At 39.2% G+C, this 24,965-nt stretch overlaps 2 protein-coding genes across 2 annotated transcripts; both read left to right on the top strand.

Moving 5' to 3' along the window:
- Positions 1–6,036: 6,036 nt before the first annotated feature.
- LOC122667003 (zinc transporter 1-like) lies at positions 6,037–7,311 on the top strand. Its single transcript, XM_043863188.1, has 2 exons — positions 6,037–6,708; positions 6,917–7,311. The coding sequence occupies exons 1-2, from the start codon at positions 6,081–6,083 to the stop codon at positions 7,309–7,311; spliced, it is 1,023 nt and encodes a 340-aa protein (XP_043719123.1). The 5' UTR covers positions 6,037–6,080.
- Positions 7,312–12,616: 5,305 nt separating this feature from the next.
- LOC122666924 (zinc transporter 1-like) lies at positions 12,617–14,274 on the top strand. The gene is made up of 2 exons (XM_043863077.1): positions 12,617–13,247; positions 13,883–14,274. Exons 1-2 carry the CDS (start codon positions 12,617–12,619, stop codon positions 14,272–14,274), a joined length of 1,023 nt encoding a protein of 340 aa, XP_043719012.1.
- Positions 14,275–24,965: the final 10,691 nt, after the last annotated feature.

Below are 24,965 nucleotides of genomic sequence, written 5' to 3'. Positions count from 1 at the left end.
GAAACTCAAACCAGACCCTATGCAGGTCAGATTATATAAGAAATTGTTGGGGTTCATGTGTTGGGCCTATGACCAAAACATGGCCTGGCCTCCCCTCCTCCCCCAACCATAAAAAACCCCGAGCTCACTAGAGGGAGACAGCCTTCTGATTGCTAATTTTATTACAAGAGAATGGTGAGTAGCAATTCCATTTTCAGGGCTATGATCAACCCATCTAAGTAGAGTTGTCTTCGCTAGATTGATGTCAACAGATAGTCTTTCATACGGCAAATGAATTCTACATGACTCCTTGCCTAATAGATGATTTCTGAATTATAGGGCTGTGATGGATCCATACTGTTAGACAGCAGTGCCACCATCATTAGTGATTTCTGAATTATAGGGTTGTGATGGATCCATTCTGTTTACAAGCTGACCAGATTGTATGTTTTTTGCACGTATAGACTGGTGGTCCTAGCTGGGAAGTACCACCTTACAACAAAAAAAAAAATAGCTGGGAAGTACTACTGGGAAGAACAAAGTAAATTAATTAACAATACTTTATCCTGTGTCCCTAATCAATGAGTACTTGATGGGTCTTTAGCTCAAATTGGTAGAGCACTTGACCATGTTCCAAGGGGATGGTGGTTCAATCCACCGGCGCCAATTTTTATTCAACTGCTCATAGCATTGTCGGTTATGACACTAATCCACATAAGAACCCAATTTTAATGGTATTTTCTAAATTTGGTATATTTTTATAATTACTTTGGTTATGTTAATGAGATATTTTAATTTTATGCCAAGGTTGGTAAGAGAGAAAAGAGTTTTACAAGTATTTATTGGTGTAATTTAGAAGGAAATGGCAATTTTGTAATTAACATCAAATAGGGAAGAACAGGTTTTACCAAATGCCATTTTCGTTCTGAACGGCGTTCTTGAGACCGTTACCAAACAGTCATTTTTGGTCTCAGAACGCCGTTCTAAACAAAGAACGCAAAAGAACGTTCTTATTCAAGAACACCCGTTCTTTGTTGAGACATTTACCAAACGTAGCCTAAGTGTCTCAAAAGTCCACGTACCACCCCTCAATAGTCCATGTACCACCCCTGCTTTACACCCTTAATGCCACATGGGTCCAAACCGTTAAGTACAACCGTTAAATGCTAAAAATGTGACCATTTTACCCTTTGTTCCATTTTTATAAATCTGAAAAGACCTAATTGCCCTGACCTATTTGTTCATAATATGAAAAGACCTTTTTGCCCTAACCTAATTTGATAAGACCCTTTTATCCCCACTATTTGTTCTTAAGAACTCAATTCAATCTAATTACCAAAATGTCCTTGCTATGGCATAATTACCAAAATACCCTCATCTTCCCCAAAATCCACGGAAAGTGCACAGTCCACCAACCAAAAACAAAAAACACAGAAGAAATTACAAAAGCGAAATTACATGCAGCAGACTCACGTCGGATTCCGGCAACCGATTTTCCAGAAAACAGCGTACGACCACTGATTCTCGCCGCAGAGACACTTCAGAGCTTCTTTTAACAAGAACCCGATCGGCTCTAGCGAAGAAATCTCGAAAAGTGAACTGAACACAGTAAAGTTAAGAACAACAACAACTAAAGAACTTCAGTGCCTTTCGCGATTGAACTCCCTCAACCCTAGTTGGATCTCAACGGCGCCCCCTTTCATCTTCTCCGATCGTTGTTTTCCATACACCATTAAAATCTTTTCAAGCTTCAGAGTTCATCTCTATCTCTCATAGCAAAGATCTTATAAACTCCTTCTACCCTTTAAAACCCATTCAATTTTGGTCTCATAGAACTCGTTCCGAAGCTGTGAAGATCAAGAGTAGCTTGAATTCAAGGACAAAAAAAGAACCCTAAATCGTAAATTGAATTTGAAAAAGGAGGAAAAGGAACTGATTGGGCTTATGATCATGGCGTTGGGAGGGTTGGAGATGTTGGAGATGGGGTTGAAGGTAACCAACGCGGGCGTTGCATTGAAGGATGGATTGAAGAGTCTGGAGCTGGAGATGCTGGGCATTGCGGGTGCTATCGTCCATTTTCTTCAGTATCTCGTTGTCTTCATCCATCATCATCAACAAAAAACAGAGGAGCAGCAGCAGCGACCAAGTTTTTCTTTTCTTTCTTCTCGTTCTCTGTGGGTTTTTAATATACTAGTTCTGAAATTTTGGTGTTTTCAGTTTGATTGTGATTGCAAATGGAACTGATCTAGATTTTGACGAATTTTCATAATTTGTGAATCTTCTTTCGGATTTTTCTTCTCCTGATTAGATATGCTGCTCTTCATTTGTATAGTTTTTTTCATGACCTACTGTTTGAAGTTCTACCTACAATCTTTCTTTGTTCCAGAAATCTTCTACTTATCAAATATTGAACCACAGAATCCTAGATTTTCAGGTCGGTTCTCAAATTGAAATCCTCAAAATCATGAATCGAGATACAAAGAGAACAATGGTGAACTCAGGGCAATTAGGTTTGGTAAGATAGAGATTCCAGTCATTCCAATCAGAGAACAAAAACCAGTCTGTGTTGGATTTTGAGAGAAGTTTCAGAAATGGAAGATGGATTTTGGGGAAGATGAGATTTAGGGAAGATGAGGGTATTTTGGTAATTATACCCTAGCAAGGGCATTTTGGTAATTAGATTGGGTTAGGTTCTTAAGAACAAATATTGGGGGTAAAAGGGTCTTATCAAATTAGGTTAGGGCAAAAAGGTTTTTTCATATTATGAACAAATAGATCAGGGCAATTAGGTCTTTTCAGATTTATAAAAATGGAACAAAGGGTAAAATAGTCACATTTTTAGCATTTAACGGTTGTACTTAACGGTTTGGACCTATGTGGCATTAGGGGTGTAAAGCAGGGGTGGTACATGAAATATTGAGAGGTGGTACGTGGACTTTTGAGACGCTTAGGGGGATACGAGGAATATTGGGTGCATTATAGGGGTACGTGTACTTTACCCTTGTTTTTTTCGCTGTAACCAACTTAATCTAAGAATGATAAAACCGTGGTGATTAGATTGGTCACTTCGCAATAAATCTAAGGAAAGGAGTCAAGGTGACTGGAAGATCTGGTGAGGACTGAGTGTGCTCTTTATGTTTCACTCTTTCTTCCTGAGGATTGGGTTCTGTTTTTCAACACCTACTCTTGCTTTTTTAAAGATTGGGAGAATGTTCATGGGCGTAGGCTGAGCAGGGGGCAGGGTGATCATTACGCCCACTCCCATGTGCCTGGACACAGGTTGCGCTTCGGCACAGAGAATAGCGCCCCTTAAAGATTTGATTATTTGTTTCTTTTTTTACTTTTTGCTTATGCTGTGTCGAGATAATCACTATCACCCTAATAATATGTGGGATCCTCAAATTTGACTTAGTTAGTAAGTTTGGGAACGGCAATTGAACGGGAACGGATACGTATGACAATTAAACGGACTAGACGGTAATAATACTTTTCAAAAATCCGGCTTCATAAAACGCATACGATAATAATATGGTACACGTTTAATACGGGCATAATACGGCATAGACGGCAATAATATTTAAAAAAAAATGGACATATATTCATTATATAACATGCATTCATCACCTAATAAACAAAATAATATCATGATTTTATGAACTAAAATAAACACAATAATATAATATGCTATATAACATCTCTAAGATTATCATTTAACAAACCAAAATATCAATAATCTACAAGAAATGAATGTAGATTGTCTGAAAATGAGATGAGCAAGTTGATAACCTTATCATTAAATCATTCTTCCAACATTACATTTCTTTCTATCTACAACGAGATAACCATATTTTTTTAACCAGATGTCTTCTTGTGAAAGGGGATGAGTTCCCACTAATTAACCAACACAAAACAAGAGGGAGAGTTCCAGATATGGATCTCCACTGTACACATTAGCTACAAGAGACAGAACAACAAGAATAAAATAGAATAGAGATTGAGTCGTTCTCGCCAATATCACACCAGATTCATTTGCTTCACTACCACCATCAAAGTTCAAAGACCCGAGAAACAAGAGGAGAGTACAAGACTTAAGTGCCGTTTTGTTGAACGGAGATGGGGAGGATGATTGGAGATGGAGGGCGGCTACTATTGCGGCAACAGTGTTGCCTGCTACGGTTGGATGTTCAACGCAAATCGAAAGGGACGAAGGGGAAAGTGAAATTGTTTCCCTAAATTCTAATCTTTTGGGTATTTTTTAAAAAAAATATATATATATAATACGCGTATTATATGAGTATAATATTCGATCGATTAAAAAACACATTTTTTTATAAAAATATGGGAAAATACGGAGACGGGAATATTATACATTTAAAAATTCAGGTACGCATATAATACACATATTTACTAACTAAGCTACAAAAATTAGACCCTAATTTATAGATTTAAAAAATATATATAGAGAATAAATTAGATAGACCTCCCCTACTATACCTAAATACAATCAACGCCCTCACGATGTTAAAATTATTCGGAGTTTCCTTACTTTAGGAAATTGATTAAAGTCTGCCCCACAAAGCGTCATCACTCTGTTCTACTTTCTGCTGAGAGGGCCTGGATTCTCAGTAGATTCTAGTCCCCACCCCACCACCCCCTACATCTAGTTATTCAATTCGTTGCATATTGTTTGGTTTACAGTGCAGGAGATCTTTTATTTTCCTTTGTTTCTCGAAATTTTTCTGTAGTATTGTTTGGATCTTGGCTAGGGTTTTGAATTTACCATCCATTTTTTGCTTATTGCTCTGATCTGTAGAAGCTAGAAACTCTTCCTGGACCTTATGGACGAGAATGTGTCAAATGGTATTGATTTCTTGTATGCTTCATAACGAAAGTTTGAGTTATGGTTTCATTTTGACGAACTCTATCTCCTACTTATCACGACCATTCTTACCAAAACAGGGGTAGTCCGTTTGTGGTTCATTCTCTAAGTCATAAGCTTCTCACTGGTTCCAATTTCCTACTACTTGAAGAATTCTCCATCTAACGGTTAAGGGTTTGTTTGGGGAGTTTGGTTCCTCTGCACATATCAACAGGTGAACGTACATATGAGAGCCAATCATATTTTAATTTTGTTTTCATGAAAACCCCTCCTCCCCATGTAAATGACAGAAATAAGACAAATGGTTGACTCTCACATGTACGTTCATATGTTGATACGTGCAGATGATTCATTCTCTCGTTTGGATTGAGCGAGTTGTATTATAATGGGGTAAAATACTCGTTTTGCATTTCATATTTAACACCACCAGAAGGGGGACGAATGTAAATTTTGCAATCGTAGGGGATTAGTGAAGGATACTACCAATCTTTAAATACCTTACAACACCGGAGTTGGGTTTACTGTCCAAATCCTCTCTCAATGAGACGTGAGATCCAAACTGATATTTTCTCTCTGTCTCTCTCTTTAAACAAAATGTGGACCCCCTTTTTAACCCGTCTCTGTCTTGGTGAGGTTTCCTACTTGGATCGCGGGAAACTTGTGTCCATAATAAATAAATAATGGGGAAAAAATTCTTAGTCAACTAAGCGTGTGTATGAACTTGTGTAGTACAATCTTCCCAAAGTCAAGATTGTAGTACAAAACCAAAGGATCTCTATCGTTTCAATTTAACTGTTCTTCCATTTCCTTCATTACATCTTATAGACGGGCAAAAATAATCATCCTATCTCTTCCCCAACACACTGCCCGGGTGGAGTCTACTCTCCCTTATTAGATGTAATGGAAGAAATAAAGGGATAGATAAATGGAGACAATAATTTTACAGAAACAAATGGTGCATTTAAACCCTTTCATTGCAAAGAAGAAACCGATTTAGATGGAACAGTCTGCGTGTGTGTAGTACAATTCTTCGTTAACATATTTATATATAAATCATTACAGTAACCTTAGGAGTTCACATATAATCGGATCGTGCCGATTTGATATTTTTATATTTAAGTACCCTACGTAGGAAGTACAAACAAACTGCAGAACAGAAAACCTCAAATTACAAAAACTAGAGAACAGAAAGCTCTCATCTAATTTCCTGGGTAATTGGGGAATGGGCATGATGGCTTCCTCAATTATATCTCTCAAGTCAACAACGACTTCGTTGTTCCTACTTCTCCTCTTATCTCTGCATTTCTCCCTAATCAGGGCCCATGGAGGCGCGAACGATGGTGGCGGTGGCGATAGCCCAAGCGTCGATCTTCACTCCAAAGCTCTGATTCAAACCAAAGTATGGTGTCTCATAATCCTATTGGTGAGCACTTTTGCCGGTGGAGTCTCCCCTTACTTCTTCCGATGGAATGAAAGCTTTCTTCTGATAGGCACTCAATTCGCCGGCGGTGTTTTCTTAGGGACGTCGCTTATGCATTTCTTGAGCGATGCCAGCAATACTTTCGGAGATCTCACCACCAAATCCTACCCTTTTGCCTTCATGTTGGCTTCCGCCGGTTATCTCCTCACCATGTTTGGCGACTGCGTCATAAATTTCATAGTCAAAGGAGCTGCAAGAAGGGATAAAGGGGAAGTATCCGCAGAGGTGGAGGAAGGACGTGGAGGAGCTGCCTCCGCTGTGGACGTCAACCCTGTTTTAGTGAAGACATCTTCATTTGGGGATACCTTGTTGCTCATCCTCGCCCTTTGCTTTCACTCTGTTTTTGAGGGCATAGCCGTTGGTGTTGCAGGTAATTAAGCTTTTGAATTCCCTTCTTTTTCATTGTTCTAAATTATAACTATTCTATTCAGGATTCAAATTGGGTTCTTCTGATCTGACATAGCATCTAAAGAACAAATTCTATTACCAATTACCAAATCTATATTAAGTTCTGAACTTTGGAAGTACTTACCCATATGAGACTAATTTGGAACAAATTAAAATATTACTATTTGCAGGGACCAAAGCAGATGCATGGAAAAACTTGTGGACAATATCATTGCACAAAATATTTGCAGCAATTGCCATGGGAATTGCATTGCTGCGTATGCTGCCGAAGAGGCCATTTATAACTACTGTTGCTTATTCTTTAGCCTTCGCTGTTTCAAGCCCTGTTGGAGTTGGAATCGGAATCGCCATTGATGCCACGACACAAGGAACAGTAGCAGATTGGATTTATGCTATCTCCATGTCTATCGCCACTGGTGTTTTCATCTATGTTGCCATCAACCACCTTATCGCCAAAGGGTTCAAACCACTGGAGCCCAACTATTTTGACAACCCTTTCTTCAAATTTTTAGCTGTTCTTCTTGGGGTTGGAGTTATAGCAGTTGTCATGATTTGGGACACGTGAGAGTGGTCAACTATTAGATGAACTTCCTTCCATTGTTTTTTTCCTTTGCTTAATATTGTGTTTTTGGGAGTGTTTATCATGAATTAGCAATGTCTAGACAACGTAATTAATTTTGTGTAATCCTTATTCTTCCTTTCCTGCCCATTCCATGCATTTAATTTGAAAGTGTTTCAGAGATTCATCATATATCAATATCCAGCCATTAACTAGTCTTGTGGACATTTTTCTTTTAAGGGTAGCTTTATGCTTCAAGGTTGACCCCCTTCTTCCCCTACAAACAATTTAAGTTTGGATTCTTCTAGGCATGGCAACTATGAAACCAATCTCCTATTTGTTAATCCACTCTTGTATCATGGGAACATGAATCTCAAATAATTCACAACGTCAGAACTGTTTAATATGTTGAAGGTGCTCCATGGAATGGATCCCACTCTTGATAAACTTAGGTTGAAGATGCACGATGGATCCAAGCACAATCCAGATCCTCTACGTACGGCGCGGACTGCTCCAAGGGCAGTGCTGCGTAGACAGCGGTGTGCAATGACCGCCTTACCTCCACCTCGGCAAGGAGCTTGGGCAGAGGTAAGGCGGTCATTGTGTACTACCTTGTGTCTGCGCAGCTGGCCGTTGGTGCAGCCCACGCCGTAGAAGATCTGGATCCAAGCAAGTAAGCAACCAACTCTTGATAAACTTAGGCTCCATTTGGTAGGGTTGCAAGGGAAGTGTAGGGATGGGAATTGGAAATGAAAGAGAATCCCTAATTTTTATTTTTATTTTGTTTTTGGGTAAGAGTTCTCAGCCTGGTTGTGTAGCTCCTGCACCAACACGGTGTCCAATAAAATTGTGTGTAGGAGAATCTGCCTGAATGGGATTTTTTATTGGGAAAATTACATGATTAGCTATTTTTGGGTTTTCATTTACAAAATTGTCCGCCCTATGTTTGAGTTAACAAAAATAGACAAAAACAAGTTTAGTTTTACAAAACTAGACAAAACAGTGACTCTCCTTCCTTCCTCAGCAATTCCCCTCTAAAAAAGCCTCTCTTTTTTTCCTCTGTTACTTGGGGTAGTAGAGAATGGCGGTGGCTGAGACAAGGGTAAGGTTGCAGGGAACGGAGGATGTCTGGGCAAGAAGGCAATGATAGGGGTAAAAATGTCTAGAAAAATAAGTGTGGGAGGGAGAGACACTATTTTTGTCCAGTTTTGTAAACCTTAATTTGTTTTTATCTATTTTTGTTAATTCAAACATAGGGTGGACAGTTTTGTAAATGAAAACCCAAAAGTAGCTAATCATGTAATTTTCTCTTTTTTATTTCGCTCAACTCGTTCTTTTTTCCCATTTTCTTAATCACTTTTTGAGTTGTACACTTGTAGGGATGTAAATGGATCGGATTCGGCTCGGATAATGCTATATCTGCATCTGCATCCGATTAGCTTTCGGACGGATTCGGTTATTGCTAAACGGATACGTACACAGGTACGGATCGGATATTTTATCCATTTACATGTAAATATAGCCTTTCGGATAGCTATAGCCTATCCATATTCGCATCCATTTAGCTTTCGGACCGATTTGGATAGTGCTAAACGGATACGGATACAGAAACGAATTTTGACTATTCATTTATACCCCTATATACTTGTATGGTTGCAAGGGAAGTAAATGGAAATTAGTAATTTAACAGAGTTATTTGGTTAGATGTAAAATTGATGTGATTTTTCAAGAATTGTAATCAAGTCCATTTTACAAACTAGTAACCAACTAGGTCCATCTCCATTTCGTCTAACCCACTTATTAAGCTGTCTGATTAATGAATCGGCCAACCATTATCTATTACAATTTACAAGTGGTGTGAACACGACCCATCACTGTCCAATGGTTCCACAATTGATGCATTTGAACTTGGCTCATCATTCACAAATCACAAGATTTCCAAGTGAATCGCCAAAACCAAGCAAATAGACCTCTTAATTATTGGGTCAATATGGTGGGCTAATGAGACTTTCCACATACACACCAAATTGTACGGTGTTCTTCAACTTGACTAAGATTTCATATACAAGAGAGTAATTTAAAGATGGATGTTCAAGAAGAGAGAGAGAGAGAGAGAGAGAGAGAGAGGATTACAACAAATTAGGAAAAAAAATAATTTAATTTTGGTGTACAGCTGAAGTGTTTCTACACACAAGCTTGTATATCAACAAGTAACCATGTCCTAGTGTCTTACTATTCAAGCACTTAAACTGCAGTAATCTTGGAGACCTTCAGTTTTGAACAATTCTACAACTAATTGGAATTGGCGTATCAGCACCACGTAAAAATAATTTCGATTAGATTTTTTTTTCTGTCCTCTTTTTAAACCGAGCTCTAGTTTTCACTCTTATGAACCTTAGTAAATTTTGGGGCCATTACCTTTAAGTTGTGAATCTGTCTTGCAAAAAATCCTCTGTAGTACCAGTGGGGTGACGGTGCACATCCGATGGCACAGCAGAGGCCAGGTGGCTCACATGGCCTCTGCTGTGCCGCCAGATATGCACCGCCACCCCGTTGGTACAGCAGAGGATTTTAATATCAGCTACTAACAATCAACTCGCTGTTATGCACTTATGCCTGATTCAAATTTTTACCCACCCCACAAAATAAGGGTAATTTTACACAGGTTGCTAATAGATGATGCCACTTTACTAAAATGCCCATGAATCCCACAGCGGCCGGCCAGCATCCTACATAACTCTGTTCCTAACAACCAACATCAACTACTAAGACACCAACCTTTTCAACCAAAAAAAATAGAAAAAGAGACAACAACCTCATAAGGACCTCTCTGTCTTTGCAAAGGCAACAGTCTCTCTAAGAAATGAAAAATAGCTCTATCGAATCTCTTAAGACAAACAGATCCAAAGTCTAGAATCATGATTCAAGGCAATTATAACAATTTCAAATACGGAACCAGCCCACAAGCTAATACTGTGAAGATCAAACAGATGGCACTTGGCTAATATAACTCCAGAATTTAAGGAATAGTAGTCGATTATTCCCAATGTAAGAACAGAGAACAAAGCTGCTGCGATTACAATGATTCCCAAATATCTCTACCTGACTCAATGCAATGCCCAGCTGTTTGGACTCCTGCAAACCAAAAATATGTTAGAAGGAGGAGAAATTATGAGTATCAGGGAATGAATCGGATAAAAAAATCACTACATACGCCATTATCCGGTAGAGAAATTGGCGACTTCAGGTGGTAACTGTCTTGTAATCGACGACCACACACGCATAATCCATCGCAAAATATAAAGTTTGTAAAGATAACTTTAAGAAAACAAAAATGGAAAACGAATTCATTTGCACTGCACTAGCCAAATGAAATTCAGTATTTCACAGATGATCAGACCGAGATAAACTAATTTGAATAAACTAGGGGTTCAACAGAGCTCATAAAAAACAAAGGGTGGAGATGATCAATTCAAGACAAAAATTAGAGCATCAAATTTACTTACTAGTTGTTTCAACTCTGTAATTCAACAGGACTGAGAAGCTTCAATTCAAATCGAAGAAGAAAAAGTTGGAGAACGAGAAGAACAAGAAAATGCTCTAGGAACTAAAAAGGAGGGTTCGTAATAATTTCCAAACATGTAGCGGAAATATTAATAATGGGATTTTCTTATTGTTACCCATTACGATGTCAAATCATTTATAACCTTAAATTTTTTTTTATTTTTTTTTTGCCCCTTTTGATTTGGCATAATTTTTTATTTTATATTTTCCAATGAAAGAATAGTAACATCTCTCATGCATAATCAAAAAAATTTACATGACAATAACACCATTGGATAATATGATGTGTAATTTTCAATTTATTTTTAAAAACTGCTTTATACCCTTGTCTTAAAAATATTTTGAAAATAAAAATAAGAGACAATAAAAAAAGTTGTCAAGTTCTAAATACACCTATAAAAGTGTCATTCATACACTTCTTTCAATAAAAATATCCCTTAAATATAGGCAAAAGGTTTCGTGCACGGTTGGTTATGCCCTTCTATTGGAGGAATGGCTGAAGTGCTGGTCGTTTACATACATGATCGTGCACAAACACTAGACCTTAATATATATGTTAAAAAAAAAACTAAGTTTAAATATCTCCAATGCAAATATAAATAAAGGGCAAGTTTTTCTCACGATGCCAGAATAGGAGACCACACCAATGAGAGGTTTGTTCAATAGAGAACCTATATTTTGTCTAAGGAGAGAGAGTTCCAGTGTAAATCCCCGACATATTATGTGAGAAGGCATAAGAAAGAATCCCTACTCTAGCGCCATGGGAATCTTTTTCCCATAAATAAATAAGAAAAAACTCTTATCGTCAAGTAAGCTCTCTTGTGCGTCATTAAAAACAAAATCTCAGCTATGTTGTGTCTGATGAATAAAAAAAAAAAGTAAGTTATGTTGTGTAGTACAATCCTCCCAAAGTCAAGATTGTACTTCAAAATGAGAAACAAATGACAAGTAAATCTTTAATGGCTTCCTAATCCACTCATGGTTAAAAATATCGGTATTGGGATCCATATCAGTCTTAGTTCATATCGACACTGATACATATTAGTCATTTTGGACAGTTTTACGCTTAATTTTAATAAAAAAAATTTATTTTTAGACAGATTTGCCTTTAGTAAAAATTGTTCTACCAATAGGATCATGCAAGTATTGAAATCAGGCATGGTCGATACCGATATTTATAACCATGTATCCACTAGTTATTAATAAAACTGTACTAATCAAATAGTACTATGAGTGTGTAGTACAATTCTTCATCAACATATTTATATGGGAAAAAGAATGATGCCAGTCGCGTGCAGTATTAATCCAGACACAATCCCCTTGAAAGGAACGCTTGGCCCCTATAAAATGAAATATCCCCTGGTGGATGCCCTTGTGTGTGCTTCCATTCACCCCACACTGGTGCAAGGGCCATGCAGTTGCTGTAAGGGCCACGTAGCTTGACAGTGATCCCTTGTCCTATTTACATATAGGGAAATGGTTCTTTGCCCTATGTCACCACTCTATGTGTCTATCTTTCTAGTCTCTCCTCCCTAAAAAAAAAGAATAGAGATGTCTTTTCATGTGGAGAAGAGAGATAGACATGGGAGCGTTGGCATAGACCATGCTCTTGTACCGAGTACCAAGTTCTTTTTCCCTATAAATATATCATTAGATTGAGCAAATAATCATCGAGCTGATTTTGAGATTTTATTTTTAGGATTTCTACGTACTTCAAACTAGAAAAGAGGAAAGCTCTACCTGGGCAATGGGCATGGCTTCCTCCATGAAATCTCTCAAGTCAACAACGATTGCGCTAATCCTACTTCACCTCCTATCTCTGCATTTCTCCCTAATCAAGGCCCAAGGAGGCACTAACAATGGTGATGGCAACAGCACAAGCGTCGATCTGCACTCCAGAGCTCTGATTCTAACCAAAGTATGGTGTCTCATAATCCTATTGGTGAGCACTTTTGCAGGTGGAGTCTCCCCTTACTTCTTTCGATGGAATGAAAGCTTCCTTTTGATGGGCACTCAGTTTGCTGGCGGTGTTTTCCTTGGGACGTCGCTTATGCATTTCTTGAGCGATTCCAGCCAGACTTTCGGAGGTCTCACCACCAACACCTACCCTTTTGCCTTCATGCTGGCGTCCGCTGGTTATCTCCTCACCATGTTTGGTGACTGCGTCATAAGCTTCGTGGTCAACGGAACTGCAAGAATGGATAAAGTGGAGGTCGTAGAGGTGGAGGAAGGACATGGAAGAGTTGCAGGAAAAGAGATGGCCGCCGTGGACGTCAACCCTGTTTTCGTCAAGACATCTTCATTTGGGGATACCTTGTTGCTCATCCTTGCCCTTTGCTTTCACTCTGTGTTTGAAGGCATAGCTGTTGGAGTTGCAGGTAAAGCTTTTGAATTCCTTTCTTTTTCTATTCTCTTCAGGACTTTTAATTTTTTTTAAGAAGAAAGTTTTATTTAATATCAACATGAAGAGCTCATGGAAGGAGCATAAAACATTTCTTGTAATCACGGATAGTAAATAGGCCAAACTGCCGTACATGTCACCAACAGTGCCCTCATTGTTAGGGAGTCAGTCAAACATACTGTTGATTCTTCCCCAATAACGATGGTCCTGCTTGCCGTGAGTGGGCTATGGGAGGGTTTTAAGGGAATAAAAAGCCCCTATACTAGGTAGGGGTAATTTTATACTTTCGGGGATTAGGATTTCTCTATATTGTAACCCGTCAAAACACTATATGTAGGGTTGATCTCATAAGGAGGGGGTGTGTGAAGGTTTTATAATTTCTTCTTCAGAATAGTAGAAGGTCTAGCTAGTTATTGCTTGGCCGTGGATGTAGCTCATCTTTGGTGAACCTACGTAAGATTCCTGCTATCAATATGATTTAATTCCAAGATCGATGCAGCCAAACTCATGCTAGATTATTTTTCAAATTGAACATAAACAGTAGTTAGCACCTGGTCTAATTGTGGAAGTTCTCATGGGACTAATTGTTGGGAACATTAATATTTGTTGCAGGCACCAATGCAGATGCATGGAGAAACTTGTGGACAATATCCTTGCACAAAATATTTGCAGCCATTGCCATGGGAATTGCATTGCTGCGTATGTTGCCAAAGAGGCCATTTCTAGCTACTGCTGCTTATTCTTTCGCCTTTGCTATTTCAAGCCCTGTCGGAGTTGGAATTGGCATTGCCATTGATGCCACTACACAAGGAGCAGTGGCAGATTGGATCTATGCTATCACTATGGGTATTGCCACTGGTGTTTTCATCTATGTTGCCATCCACCACCTTATCGCCAAAGGGTTCAAACCACAAGAACACAGCTACTTTGACACCCCTTTCTTCAAATTTCTTTGTGTCCTTCTTGGGGTGGGAGTTATAGCAGTTGTGATGATTTGGGACTAGTCGTCATAGACAAACATATATACTATATATACGTGTGTAATCCTTATTCTTCTTCCTTTCTTGCCCATTCATGCATTGAATTTGGAAGTGTTATGGAGATTCATATATCTATATATCCAACCATTAACTAGTCTTGTGGACATTTTGCTTCTAAGGTAGTTTTATGCTTCAAGGTTGAATTCTAATCATATAAGAATCCTAGAATTACAATTGGGAAGAAGAAGCAAAAAATTTAATACATTTGTGGCATCTAGACCACTTTTGCACACCCGGTTAAATGTCATTGGAGAGGATCCGGCTCATTTTATTGTAGCACGATTCAGGCCAGGGGTAAGGACCCACCTCCCATAGACTCGTGTAATAGGAGATCGTAAAGCTCGATCTGAGGACCTCATGAGGCGTCCTTTACCAGCTGAGCTAACCCCCAGTGCGGGTCATCTAAATGTATTTTAATTCATCTCTTTAACCATCGATGGAGGGAAATTCGATCCAGTTTCGGTGCTTATTATCTTTAGAACCTGATGGCCCCATTCGTAGAGGAATTTTTGCGTTGTCCTGCACTCCTGCCCATGTTTAGTTAAGTCCTTGGGTGAAGGCCACTAAGGGCTCCACCTACATAACAGTAACAGAAATGGAGCCATTGTACAAGAGTAAGACAGACCTCAGCCACACATAAGGGTGTCAATTTGGATCTGGAAATGGAACCGTCTCGCTAAAACCTGGAACTGACCCGTCCCATTTCTAAATGGGATAATTCTGGGAGTTGGTTTTGGGATCGATTATTAAAGGGATGATATAGTTCTGGGACAGGTTTCTCAATGGGTCTAAAATTGAAAGTCCAGTAAGAAACCGATTAGAACCAGAACCTCTAGGACCCATTTCACATGTCTAAATTATTTATTTAGGGTTAGTTAATACTTAATAGTTATAACAATTTGAATTTGATTTGGGGTTGGTGATTTGGAAGTGTAAATGTTGGGCTTTTGGTTTAGTGTTTGTATGCTTTAAGAATTGATGTTTGATTATTTTATGCTTAATCTATTCAATTATTTGTATGTTTGGAAATTTTATATGTACACATAGGAATTTTTACATATTTGACTGTTTGAAACTTTGATTGCTTAGAACCATTAAGGAACCAGAACCGGACCGTCCACTTATTAAATGGGACCAGATCCTAGTTTTGGGACGGTTCAGACTAGAACAGGTAAGGAACCGCCCCATTTGATACCCTTAACCACACGTGGTATATATAGAGCTGCAAGAGGTCGGGTTGGGCTGAGCTTTTTAAAACCCCAGCCCAACCCTGAGTCCCCTTAGCTAGGCCTAGGACCGGTCCAACTTTGACTCAGGTCCTGGAAAATCCAACCCTGACCCACCCTCAGGGTTGGGCCGGGCTGACCCTACTTGAACATGATCATGGAGTGGGGGAAGGGAGAGATGTTTGGACTGGACTGAGTTGGGCTAGGTCAGGGGTAAAATAATACTATAATAAAATATATTATCACTTAATCTTCATATATAATAAAATAAAATATGTGTGACATTTAAAGTTTATAACATATATAGTATATCAATATATATTTTATAGTATAACTTAAAACATGGTCAGGCTGGGCCGGGTATCTCAGCCCAGGCCCTGTTTGGGCTCAGGGCAGGCCTGGGTGGGTTCGGGTCGATAGGGCCAAACTTGCACCCCTAGGTATATATATTTTGCTGCCAACGGTACGTGGACAAAATTTTCTTACAAATCATAGGCATCCAATGGAGTTCCATTCCGATTAAAAGGGTGTTTGCGAACCCATAAGGGAAGGGGATTATTTCATTTCGTCGCCTGTGCTGCCCGGTTTGCAGGAAATTTTCCAAAACTCGGGTGGACACACCATGAAGGGAAGGGCATATTTGGTTTCTTGCCTCCTGAAGCAGAAGCTTTGACACAAGGTGGCGCTTCTCGGATTTCATTACATTGATGCTTCTCATTAGATTTGCAGTTTGGAACTCGCTATCTTGGTGGAATAATAGGCTTCTAATTAATGCTTCTCATGGGATCTGCGGTTGGATTGTCTAAACTCTAACGAGGTCGTTATTGAGATTTGAGATAGGCTTTTTTTTATTGGATACGTATGGATTGTGGAGGTCCATTAGCACATTAAAGATTGAGTTTTTTGTTTAAACTGTAAAGAAGCCTTTATGCGATCACATGGATTATGGAGACCCATTAGGCCCATCCAACTTGTCAAATTTTAAGGCATATATAAGCAGAGTCTCATGTAAGTATGGGAAAAAGGTTCTCTCACCCGCTAGGAAGGGTACACTAGTATTCTCTCTCTTTCTTTTCACATGAAATAACTTCGATGCCCTCCCATATATGAAACATTGAAATCATTCTACCTCACTTTGTTGGTACCCTTTTCTATGCCATTTGCTCAAAGAATCCTCTTCTGAAAATATGTAATCAAAATTCAAAAGCAAAATTCAAACATATAGTATACCCACATTGTATTTAAAATTTGAATCCTCGGATTACCCAAAACTTTTTTTATTTTTTTTATTTTTTATGAAAATGTAATCACACAAACCACACACCAATCCTAAAAGGTCAAGATTTTAGTGAGGTGAGACTAGGGGTATAAATGAATAGTCAAAATCCGTTTCCGTATCCGTGTCCGTATTTATTTAGCACTCTTCGAATCCGTCCGAAAGCTAAACGGATGCGGATATGGATAGGCTATAGCTATCCGAAAAGCTATATTTACATGTAAACGGATAAAATATCCGATCTGTATCCGTGTCCGTATCCGTTTAGCACTATCCGAATCCGTCCGATAGCTAATCGAATACAGATGCGGATATAGCACTATCCGAGCCGAATCCGATCCATTTACAACCCTAGGTGAGAGGCTATATAATGCAGGATTCGTGACAACATTTCTAAAAACATGCAAAAATATGTTTAAATTCATTGGGTGAGAATGTAATTGGACACACTCAGGGTGTTAGGTTTCCTATTAGTGCCTTGCCTTCATCCCATCCCTTCAAAGTCCCATTAGTTTTGGTGGGAATCTTGTAGGGTCGACGAGGGAAACTTGGGTTCCAATGGTCTCTCTCTCTCCTCCGCCCTCACTTCTCGTTCTCCCTTTCTAGAACATTTCCGATTAAAATCTAACCAAACGAATTAGTGTGGGAATGAATAGTGAATTTATCCCATCCACCCCAAACTTAATCACTTTACATTCATTGGCAGACAAACAGGGGAAGGAAATAAAAAATTATGATTATATCACACCGTGCAATACAATTGGGCTATAATTTCTCTAGAGAAGTAACTCTAGTTCTTAAAAAAACGAAAATGAAAAGCTAGGAGAGCGATGGATCAGGGGTGGATGGAATGGAATTGGGATTTGGTAAAGGCTAACTCATTAACTAATGAGATGGTTCTTTGAACCCTCGGGGTTGGGTATGCTAGCACCTTTGTGTCTATTTCTTGCCTTCGCTCATTACATGACCTTATTGTCTTTGAATGTATGTTATCATTTTGTTGCACCTCATTAGTTTGTTCTTCTGATTTACCAAAAAAAAAAAGTTTGTATGTTCCTCTTATGCTGTTTACTCATAAAAACCTCCCCCATATAGGAAAAAGGTTCTCTGTGATGCCAGAATGGGTATGCTAGCATTCATTCTCTCTATCTCTCTCTATCTCTCTCCTCACATAAAATGACCTTGCAACCTTTTTATGTAAAAAACCATTCCACCACACCTTATTGATACACTCTTCTATACTGCTTGCTCAAAAAAATCTCTCCCATAAATATGTAATCAAGATTCAAAAGCAAAATTCAAACATATGACCCACATAGCATTAGAATCCCAAATGTTTACCCCAAAACTTGAAGGCCCCATTTGTTTGTTGAGAGGTGAGTGGGGTGGGAAGTTAAGAAAATGAAGATGTTTGGATAAATGCTTACCCAAAACATACTCAGGGTATTAGGGTTTCCTATGGCTTGCCTTCACCCCATCCCCTTCAAAATCCCATCAATTTTGGTGGGACTCTTGCCGGGAAGATGAGGAAACTTGGCCATGTCCAATGGTCCGCTCATTTCTCACATCTCCGCCCTCTCTCGCTCTTTACACTCCTTCTCTCTGTGCTCCACTCTATCTCTCTTTGTGCTCCATTCTCTCTATCCTCAGCCCCATCTTTCTACTTGCCAACATGCCTCAGATCCTCAAGCTTTTACAGCTAATAATTTCATGAGATTGAAGCAAAAATCAATAAACAAGTGCCAAGAAAGAGTGAAGAGAGATAAAAACACAACCTGAAGATGATTGATGTGGGCAATGATCTTGTTTACAGCATCACAACACTAGAGATATAAATCAATCAAAACTTGATCATTCCGGCTTCTTTACAAGTTCTCCAATCAAATTTAGTGACCCTCTTGACCACATCCGCGATGCTTTCTTGAAATCGACAACGCCAATGCTTCTTTCTTGAAGAGTTTGTGTGGATGTGGCTCATGGTCTCAGAGGCTCTTGGCACAACTATAATCTCCTCTGGATTTTTCGTCTGAAACCAAGATAAAGTAGAGGTTCATAAGAGCTCCACCCTGGAAGTGACAATGATGAGAAGTGCGAAGGAATAGAGTTACACATGAAGTTTTAGAGGATTTCCTGTTAGAATTTTAGTTCTAATAAAATTTCATATGGACATAATTAAATCCCTAAATCAGGCTAATTAGGATTTTGGTCTAACAAAGTGGGGTCATTAAGTTATATTAGAAGTCTAATGTGGACTAGCTTAGTGTGGGCCAGATAGATTCCTATTGGGACTGTGATGAGTCAGACCCTATAGGAATTACTATATAAGGAGAGCTAGGTCCCCCCTCTACCCAACACAACTTATTATTCTCAATTGCTATTGAGGAGTGCATTCTTGAAAGAGAGGGAGATATTCAGTGTTCGTCGTCCCTGCGCATTCGGTATTCTCATCAGGCCAGTTACTTTGAGAATAGAGGGGAAGCACCTAGATCTTTGTTCTTTATTTTTCGCTGTAATTATCATTACTATGGATGCGAAACAAGGTTGGTGGTTCTATCCCTATTTTCTATTATTTATTTGATTGTGTTCTTGAACGCCCTATAGAGATCCTGGCTTTTGGGATTTTGTCCCTATTCGGATCGATTCATTCTAACATGTGGTATCAGAGTCTCCATAGATCCGTTCTTGAACCTATATGGATTCAAAATAATCGAACATAATAAGGGAATCAAAAATTTTTCGATTCGAATCAAGGTTTTTAGGGTTTTTTTCAGTTTTTCACAAACCCGTACGGACACTGGCATTCTGCCAATTTTTTTAGCCGGCGAAAACAGAATCTGACCACATGGGTGCGTAGAGCACAAAATTTTAGAATTTTTGATGGGTGGATCACCGCCGGCTACGTCCGGCGGATGATCTCACTCACCGTCAGGTTTATTTAAAATAAAAAAAAAAAAGAATCTGGGGTTTTGCTATCGTGCGCCCCTGACAGATACATAGAAATGCTAACGTGCGCCGTTGGGTTGACCCATTTTCTGACCCGTTGACCCAAATTCTAACCCGGACAGGACTGACCCGAACCCGATCGGACCTGCCCCGAACCGGGGTTGAACCGAATTGATTTTGTTTGACTTTTTGGACCGGTTTGACCAGTACAGTCAATCGGATTTAGACTTGAACTTTGACCGGGCTTTCTGGGGGCTACGAGACTCCGTTTGGGGTCCCCTTTTTTGCATTGGCTCTGTTTTTCTGTGCTCTACACAGTGGTGCCCTCTATTTTGATCAGATATGCATATTTTAAATACTTTTGATATTTTTTTATGCATGCCCTTTTATGTAATTTATCGATTTGTTCTATTGGGAACCGAATCAATTTCTGACTTGCTGGAATACCTACTTTGATTAACAGAATTATTATTATTTTATGTTAATTTTAAGACATTTAAAGCCACTTGTCATAAATTATAAAATAACACATTGTTTAAGGATGTAAGTAATTTTGGAAAATCCCGAAAGAGGGTTTCATGTTTTTGACAGGATGCAGCCGCCAAAACGACATTCCTTGTTGGATTTGTGAAACTCCGATTTTATACAGTTGTGGGATGTCCTTCAACTCTGATATGTGGTCATACACCCAAAGGTGGTGATTATGTATTGGTACTTGAAGGGGTACATATACAGTATGCATGTGAATAGGTTGACCCTAGAATTCTGCACACCCAAAGGTAGTGGATTTTGAAAGTTGAGTTGTATTCCCATGGCCATTGGTATGTAGGGATTTTTACAATTACATATTGAGAATTCAGCCCAAAGGTGTTTTCACAATGATGTGTGTAAAATTCTCATTAGCTTATAAAGTTTTCAAGCTGTATTTGCATCATTTTAATTATTGTACTGTTCATTGTTTAAATTTTTAGTCACCTTCTCTGTTAATAATAACATGGTTACTATTGAGCTCCTCACTGGGTCAAACTTTAAGAAGTGGAAAGAGGACATTATGTTTGCTATGGAAATGGCGATGTGCATACGTCCGTTGTTATGGATACACTAATGGAACTAATCACGATAGTACTGAGGATGAAAAGTCTCAGGCATGCCGCATGGCAAAAGAGTAATCGACTCAAGATATCGTCCCATAAAGAGGTCGATACCGGAACACCTAAAAAGTGGTCGCTCGAGAAATGTACTGCCAGGGAATTGCTAGATGCAATCTCCAAGAGATACAAAGTTTCATCGAATACTGAGATTGGGACACTTCTGCAAGGGTTATTTAATATGGAATATGATGGTTCTGGGGGTGTTAGGGATTACATTATTAGGATGGTTGATTACCAAACTAAACTCAAGGTCTTAGACATTCCTCTTCCAGATGCCCTAATTGTCCATCAAGCCTTAAATACCCTACCTTCTGAATTTGGCATCATAAAAATCAACTATATTTCCCAAGATGGAGTCTAGAGCATTAATGACCTAATTTCTAGGGTTGTGTCCGAGGAAGAGAAATCAAGAAAGAGAAAAAGCCCTACTCGCCTTTTACTTCCAAAGCCCGTAAGAGTAAAAAGCCATTAGGTAATGATTCTTTGGCTTTTGTTTGTGAATCCAATCTATCAGAAGCCCCATCCAGTTCTTGGTGGCTAGATAGCGATGCAACTAACCATGTTGCTTTTACCATACAGGGGTTCATAAATCGGAGGAGGCCAAACAAGGATGAATCAAGGCTGGTCGTAGGAAATGATGGACATTCTGACGTAGAGTTCGTGGGAGATGTCAATTTATTATTAGATTCTGGTTTTAAATTGACTTTAAAGAACACTTTTTATGTACCGTCCTTTAGGGGGAATTTAATTTCGGTTTCAGTTTTGGACATTAGTGGTTTCTATTTTGAAATAAAGAATACTATGGTTAATTTATTTTTTAATTCAACTAAAGTTGGTTCCTGCTTTATGTCCAACGGATTGTACAGATTGTGTTTGTCTCCCACTGATATCTACGTCTCCTGTAATATTGAAAGCGTTGTTTCTAAAAGACCCTTACCTAAAGAACGGTCTTTCACATTGTGGCATAAGAGGCTAGGTCATATTTCTAAGGCAAGAGTGGAAAGGCTGATAAAGTCTGCCATCCTGCCTACTCTCGAAAGTGATCTAGAAACTTGTGTAGACTGTTGTAAGGGAAAAAAGACCAAAATAAAGAAGAAAACTGCAGTCCGTAGTTCTGACCTGTTAGAGGTCATTCACACTCACATCAGTGGTCCCTATTGAACCATATTGTGTAACAATTTTTATTTCATCACTTTTACAGATGACTATTCCCGATATGGATACATGTACTTAATTAAAGAAAAATCTGAATCTCTTGACAAGTTCAAGATTTTTAGGACTGAAGTTGAGAAACAGTTAGGAAAGTTATTAAAATTATTAGATCTGATCGTGGGGGTGAGTATTATGGCGACATGGCGATGCTTGACCTTAAGGGCTTGTTTGCCAAATACCTTGAGGATTCTGGAATAGTTAGTCAGTTTACTATGCTAGGAAGTCCTGAACAAAATGGGGTTGCCGAAAGGCGTAACCGTACCCTTATGGACATGGTGAGGAGTATGGTTAGTAGGACAAATTTACCTAAGTTCTTATAGGGTGAAGCCTTGAAAACTGCTCTTTATATCCTTAACCGTGTCCCTACTAAAGCTGCTCCTCTTACACCTTTTGAGTTGTGGACCGGTCGTAAACCCAGTTTAAACCATCTTAGAGTTTGGGGGTGCCCTGCAGAAGTGAAGTTGTATAATCCGACTTTAAACAAATTGGATCCCAAGACTACTCGTGGCTATTTTGTCAGCTACCCAGATCATTCGAAGGGATATAAATTTTATAATCCCTACGGAGGCACTAGGATTGTGGAGTCACAGACAGCGAAGTTTCTGGAATTTGATATGGCAAAAAAGAATGATTGTTCTCAGACTGTTCAAGATAGTCATATGGTTGGTACATCGGTACCTATTCTTCTACTTATTCAAACGGATGTGGGGCATACTGTGCCATTGGTTACACCTGCTGGAGTTCAGGAGCCTGATATTGATACCGTCCCCAATATTCATGTAGCACCTGATGAGATTCCTCTTATTCAGGATGCGGTTGAGGATCCTATCATTGATGCAGTTCCAGCTGAGATTCCTCAGATTCAGGTTGAGGCAATAGTGACACCATTACAGAGATCCACCAGGGAGAGAAGGTCAGCTATATCACCTATCTATGAGGTCTATCTGGGAGAACATGACTATGACATTGGTTGTGTGGTCGATCCAGTTACTTATTCAGGCGCTGTTTCTAGTCCTCAGACAGATTTGTGGATAGATGCGATGAGAGATGAAATGCAATCGATGAAACATAATGATGTTTGAGAGCTTGTTGATTTACCTAAAGGTTTTAAGCCCATTGGTTGCAAATGGGTGTATAAAACCAAAAGAGATTCCAAAGGAAAAATTGAGAGGTTTAAAGCCAGACTGGTAGCCAAGGGATTCACTCAGAGAGAGGGAGTAGACTACAATGAGACCTTTTCTCCAGTCTCCTCGAAGGATTCTTTCAGGGTGATCATGGCAATGGTAGCTCATTTTGATATGAAGCTGCATCAGATGGATGTTAAAACCGCTTTTCTCAATGGCAATCTTGATGAGGAAGTCTATATGGTTCAGCCCGAGGGTTTTGCAGTGGATGATTCAGATCATCTTATGTGTAGACTCAAGAAGTCTATCTACGGTCTCAAACAAGCTTCTAGGCAGTGGTATCTGAAATTTGACAGTGTTGTGACTTCGTTTGGTTTTAAGGAAAACAAAGTGGATCAGTGTATATATCACAAGGTTAGTAGGAGCAAATTATGTTTTCTCATTCTGTATGTGGATGACATCCTGCTTGTAAGCAGTGACCTAGGGATGTTACATAATGCAAAGCAACTTTTATCTAGGGAATTTGACATGAAGGACCTTGGTGAGGCCTCTTTTGTTCTTGGGATTGAGATCCATAGGGATCGTTCTCGCCGTTTATTAAGTTTTTCTCAGAGGGCTTATGTTGATCGTGTTCTGGAGAGGTTCAGTATGCTGGATTGCAAACCTGGGAATGTTCCTATTCTCAAGGGTGACAAACTGAGTTCGACACAATGCCCGAAAAATGAAGCTGAGAGGGATGAAATGAAGAAGGTGCCTTATGCTAGCGCACTTAGTAGTATCATGTATGCTCAGGTCTGTACCAGACCGGATATTGCTTTTGTGACGGGACTTCTTGGCAGGTATCAGTCAGATCCTGGTCTTAGCCATTGGGTTGCTGCCAAGAAAGTATTGAGGTACTTAAAGGGGACAAGAGATTATATGCTGACTTACAGACACGTTCCTGAACTCAAGTTAGTGGGGTATACAGACTCTGACTTTACTGGCTGTGAGAATGATAAGAAATCCACATCAGGTTATGTTTTCTTGATGGCAGGAGGGGCAGTATCATGGACGAGTAAAAAGCAGACATTGGTGACCACTTCGACTATGCAGGCAGAGTTTGTAGCATGCTATGGGGCTGCAACTCAGGCTATTTGACTCAGAAATCTCATAAAGGAGTTGACCATTGTAGATTTTGTGGATAGACCCATCCAGATATACTGTGATAACAGCTCTACTGTGTTGGTTATAAACAACAATAAAGGACTTAGAGAGTCTAAACACATGGAGGTCAAGTATTTGACCATAAAGAAGAGAGTAAAGGCAGGTGACATTGCAGTGGAGCATATTAGTACAGATGATATGATTGCAGATCCCCTAACCAAAGGTCTTCGCCCTTGTGTTTTTGAGAGACATGTCATGAGCATGGGCTTAGTTGCATCATGGGATGTGGTTAGTTAGTGGGAGTTTGTTTTGTTTTGCTTCATTGTAATTTAAAGTTTCTTTTCATCGTCGTCCCTGAGCATTTGGTATTCACATCAGGCCAGTTACTTTGGGAATAGAGGGAAAGCTCCTAGATCTTTGTTATGTATTTTCCGTTGCAATCATCATCACTATGGATGCGAAACAAGGCTGGTGGTTCTATCCCTATTTTCTATTATTTATTTGATTGTGTTCTTGAATGCCCTATGGAGATCCTGGCTTTTGGGATTTTGTCCCTATTCGGATCGATTCATTCTAACAT

Source organism: Telopea speciosissima, chromosome 1 (genome assembly GCF_018873765.1).
Source record: "Telopea speciosissima isolate NSW1024214 ecotype Mountain lineage chromosome 1, Tspe_v1, whole genome shotgun sequence".
NCBI classification, from domain to species: domain Eukaryota; kingdom Viridiplantae; phylum Streptophyta; class Magnoliopsida; order Proteales; family Proteaceae; genus Telopea; species Telopea speciosissima.
The sequence above is the reverse complement of the archived record's forward strand: the minus strand, read 5'-3'. Positions and strand labels throughout refer to the sequence as shown.

What these genes read in the sequence shown, in the direction of transcription:
- LOC122667003 (XM_043863188.1), top strand. Translation starts at nt 6,081, where the DNA reads ATGGGCATGATGGCTTCCTCAATTATATCTCTCAAGTCAACAACGACT. An exon ending in CATAGCCGTTGGTGTTGCAG is followed by an intron (nt 6,709 to 6,916) that starts GTAATTAAGCTT and finishes TACTATTTGCAG; the next exon opens with GGACCAAAGCAGATGCATGG.
- LOC122666924 (XM_043863077.1), top strand. Translation starts at nt 12,617, where the DNA reads ATGGGCATGGCTTCCTCCATGAAATCTCTCAAGTCAACAACGATTGCG. An exon ending in CATAGCTGTTGGAGTTGCAG is followed by an intron (nt 13,248 to 13,882) that starts GTAAAGCTTTTG and finishes TATTTGTTGCAG; the next exon opens with GCACCAATGCAGATGCATGG.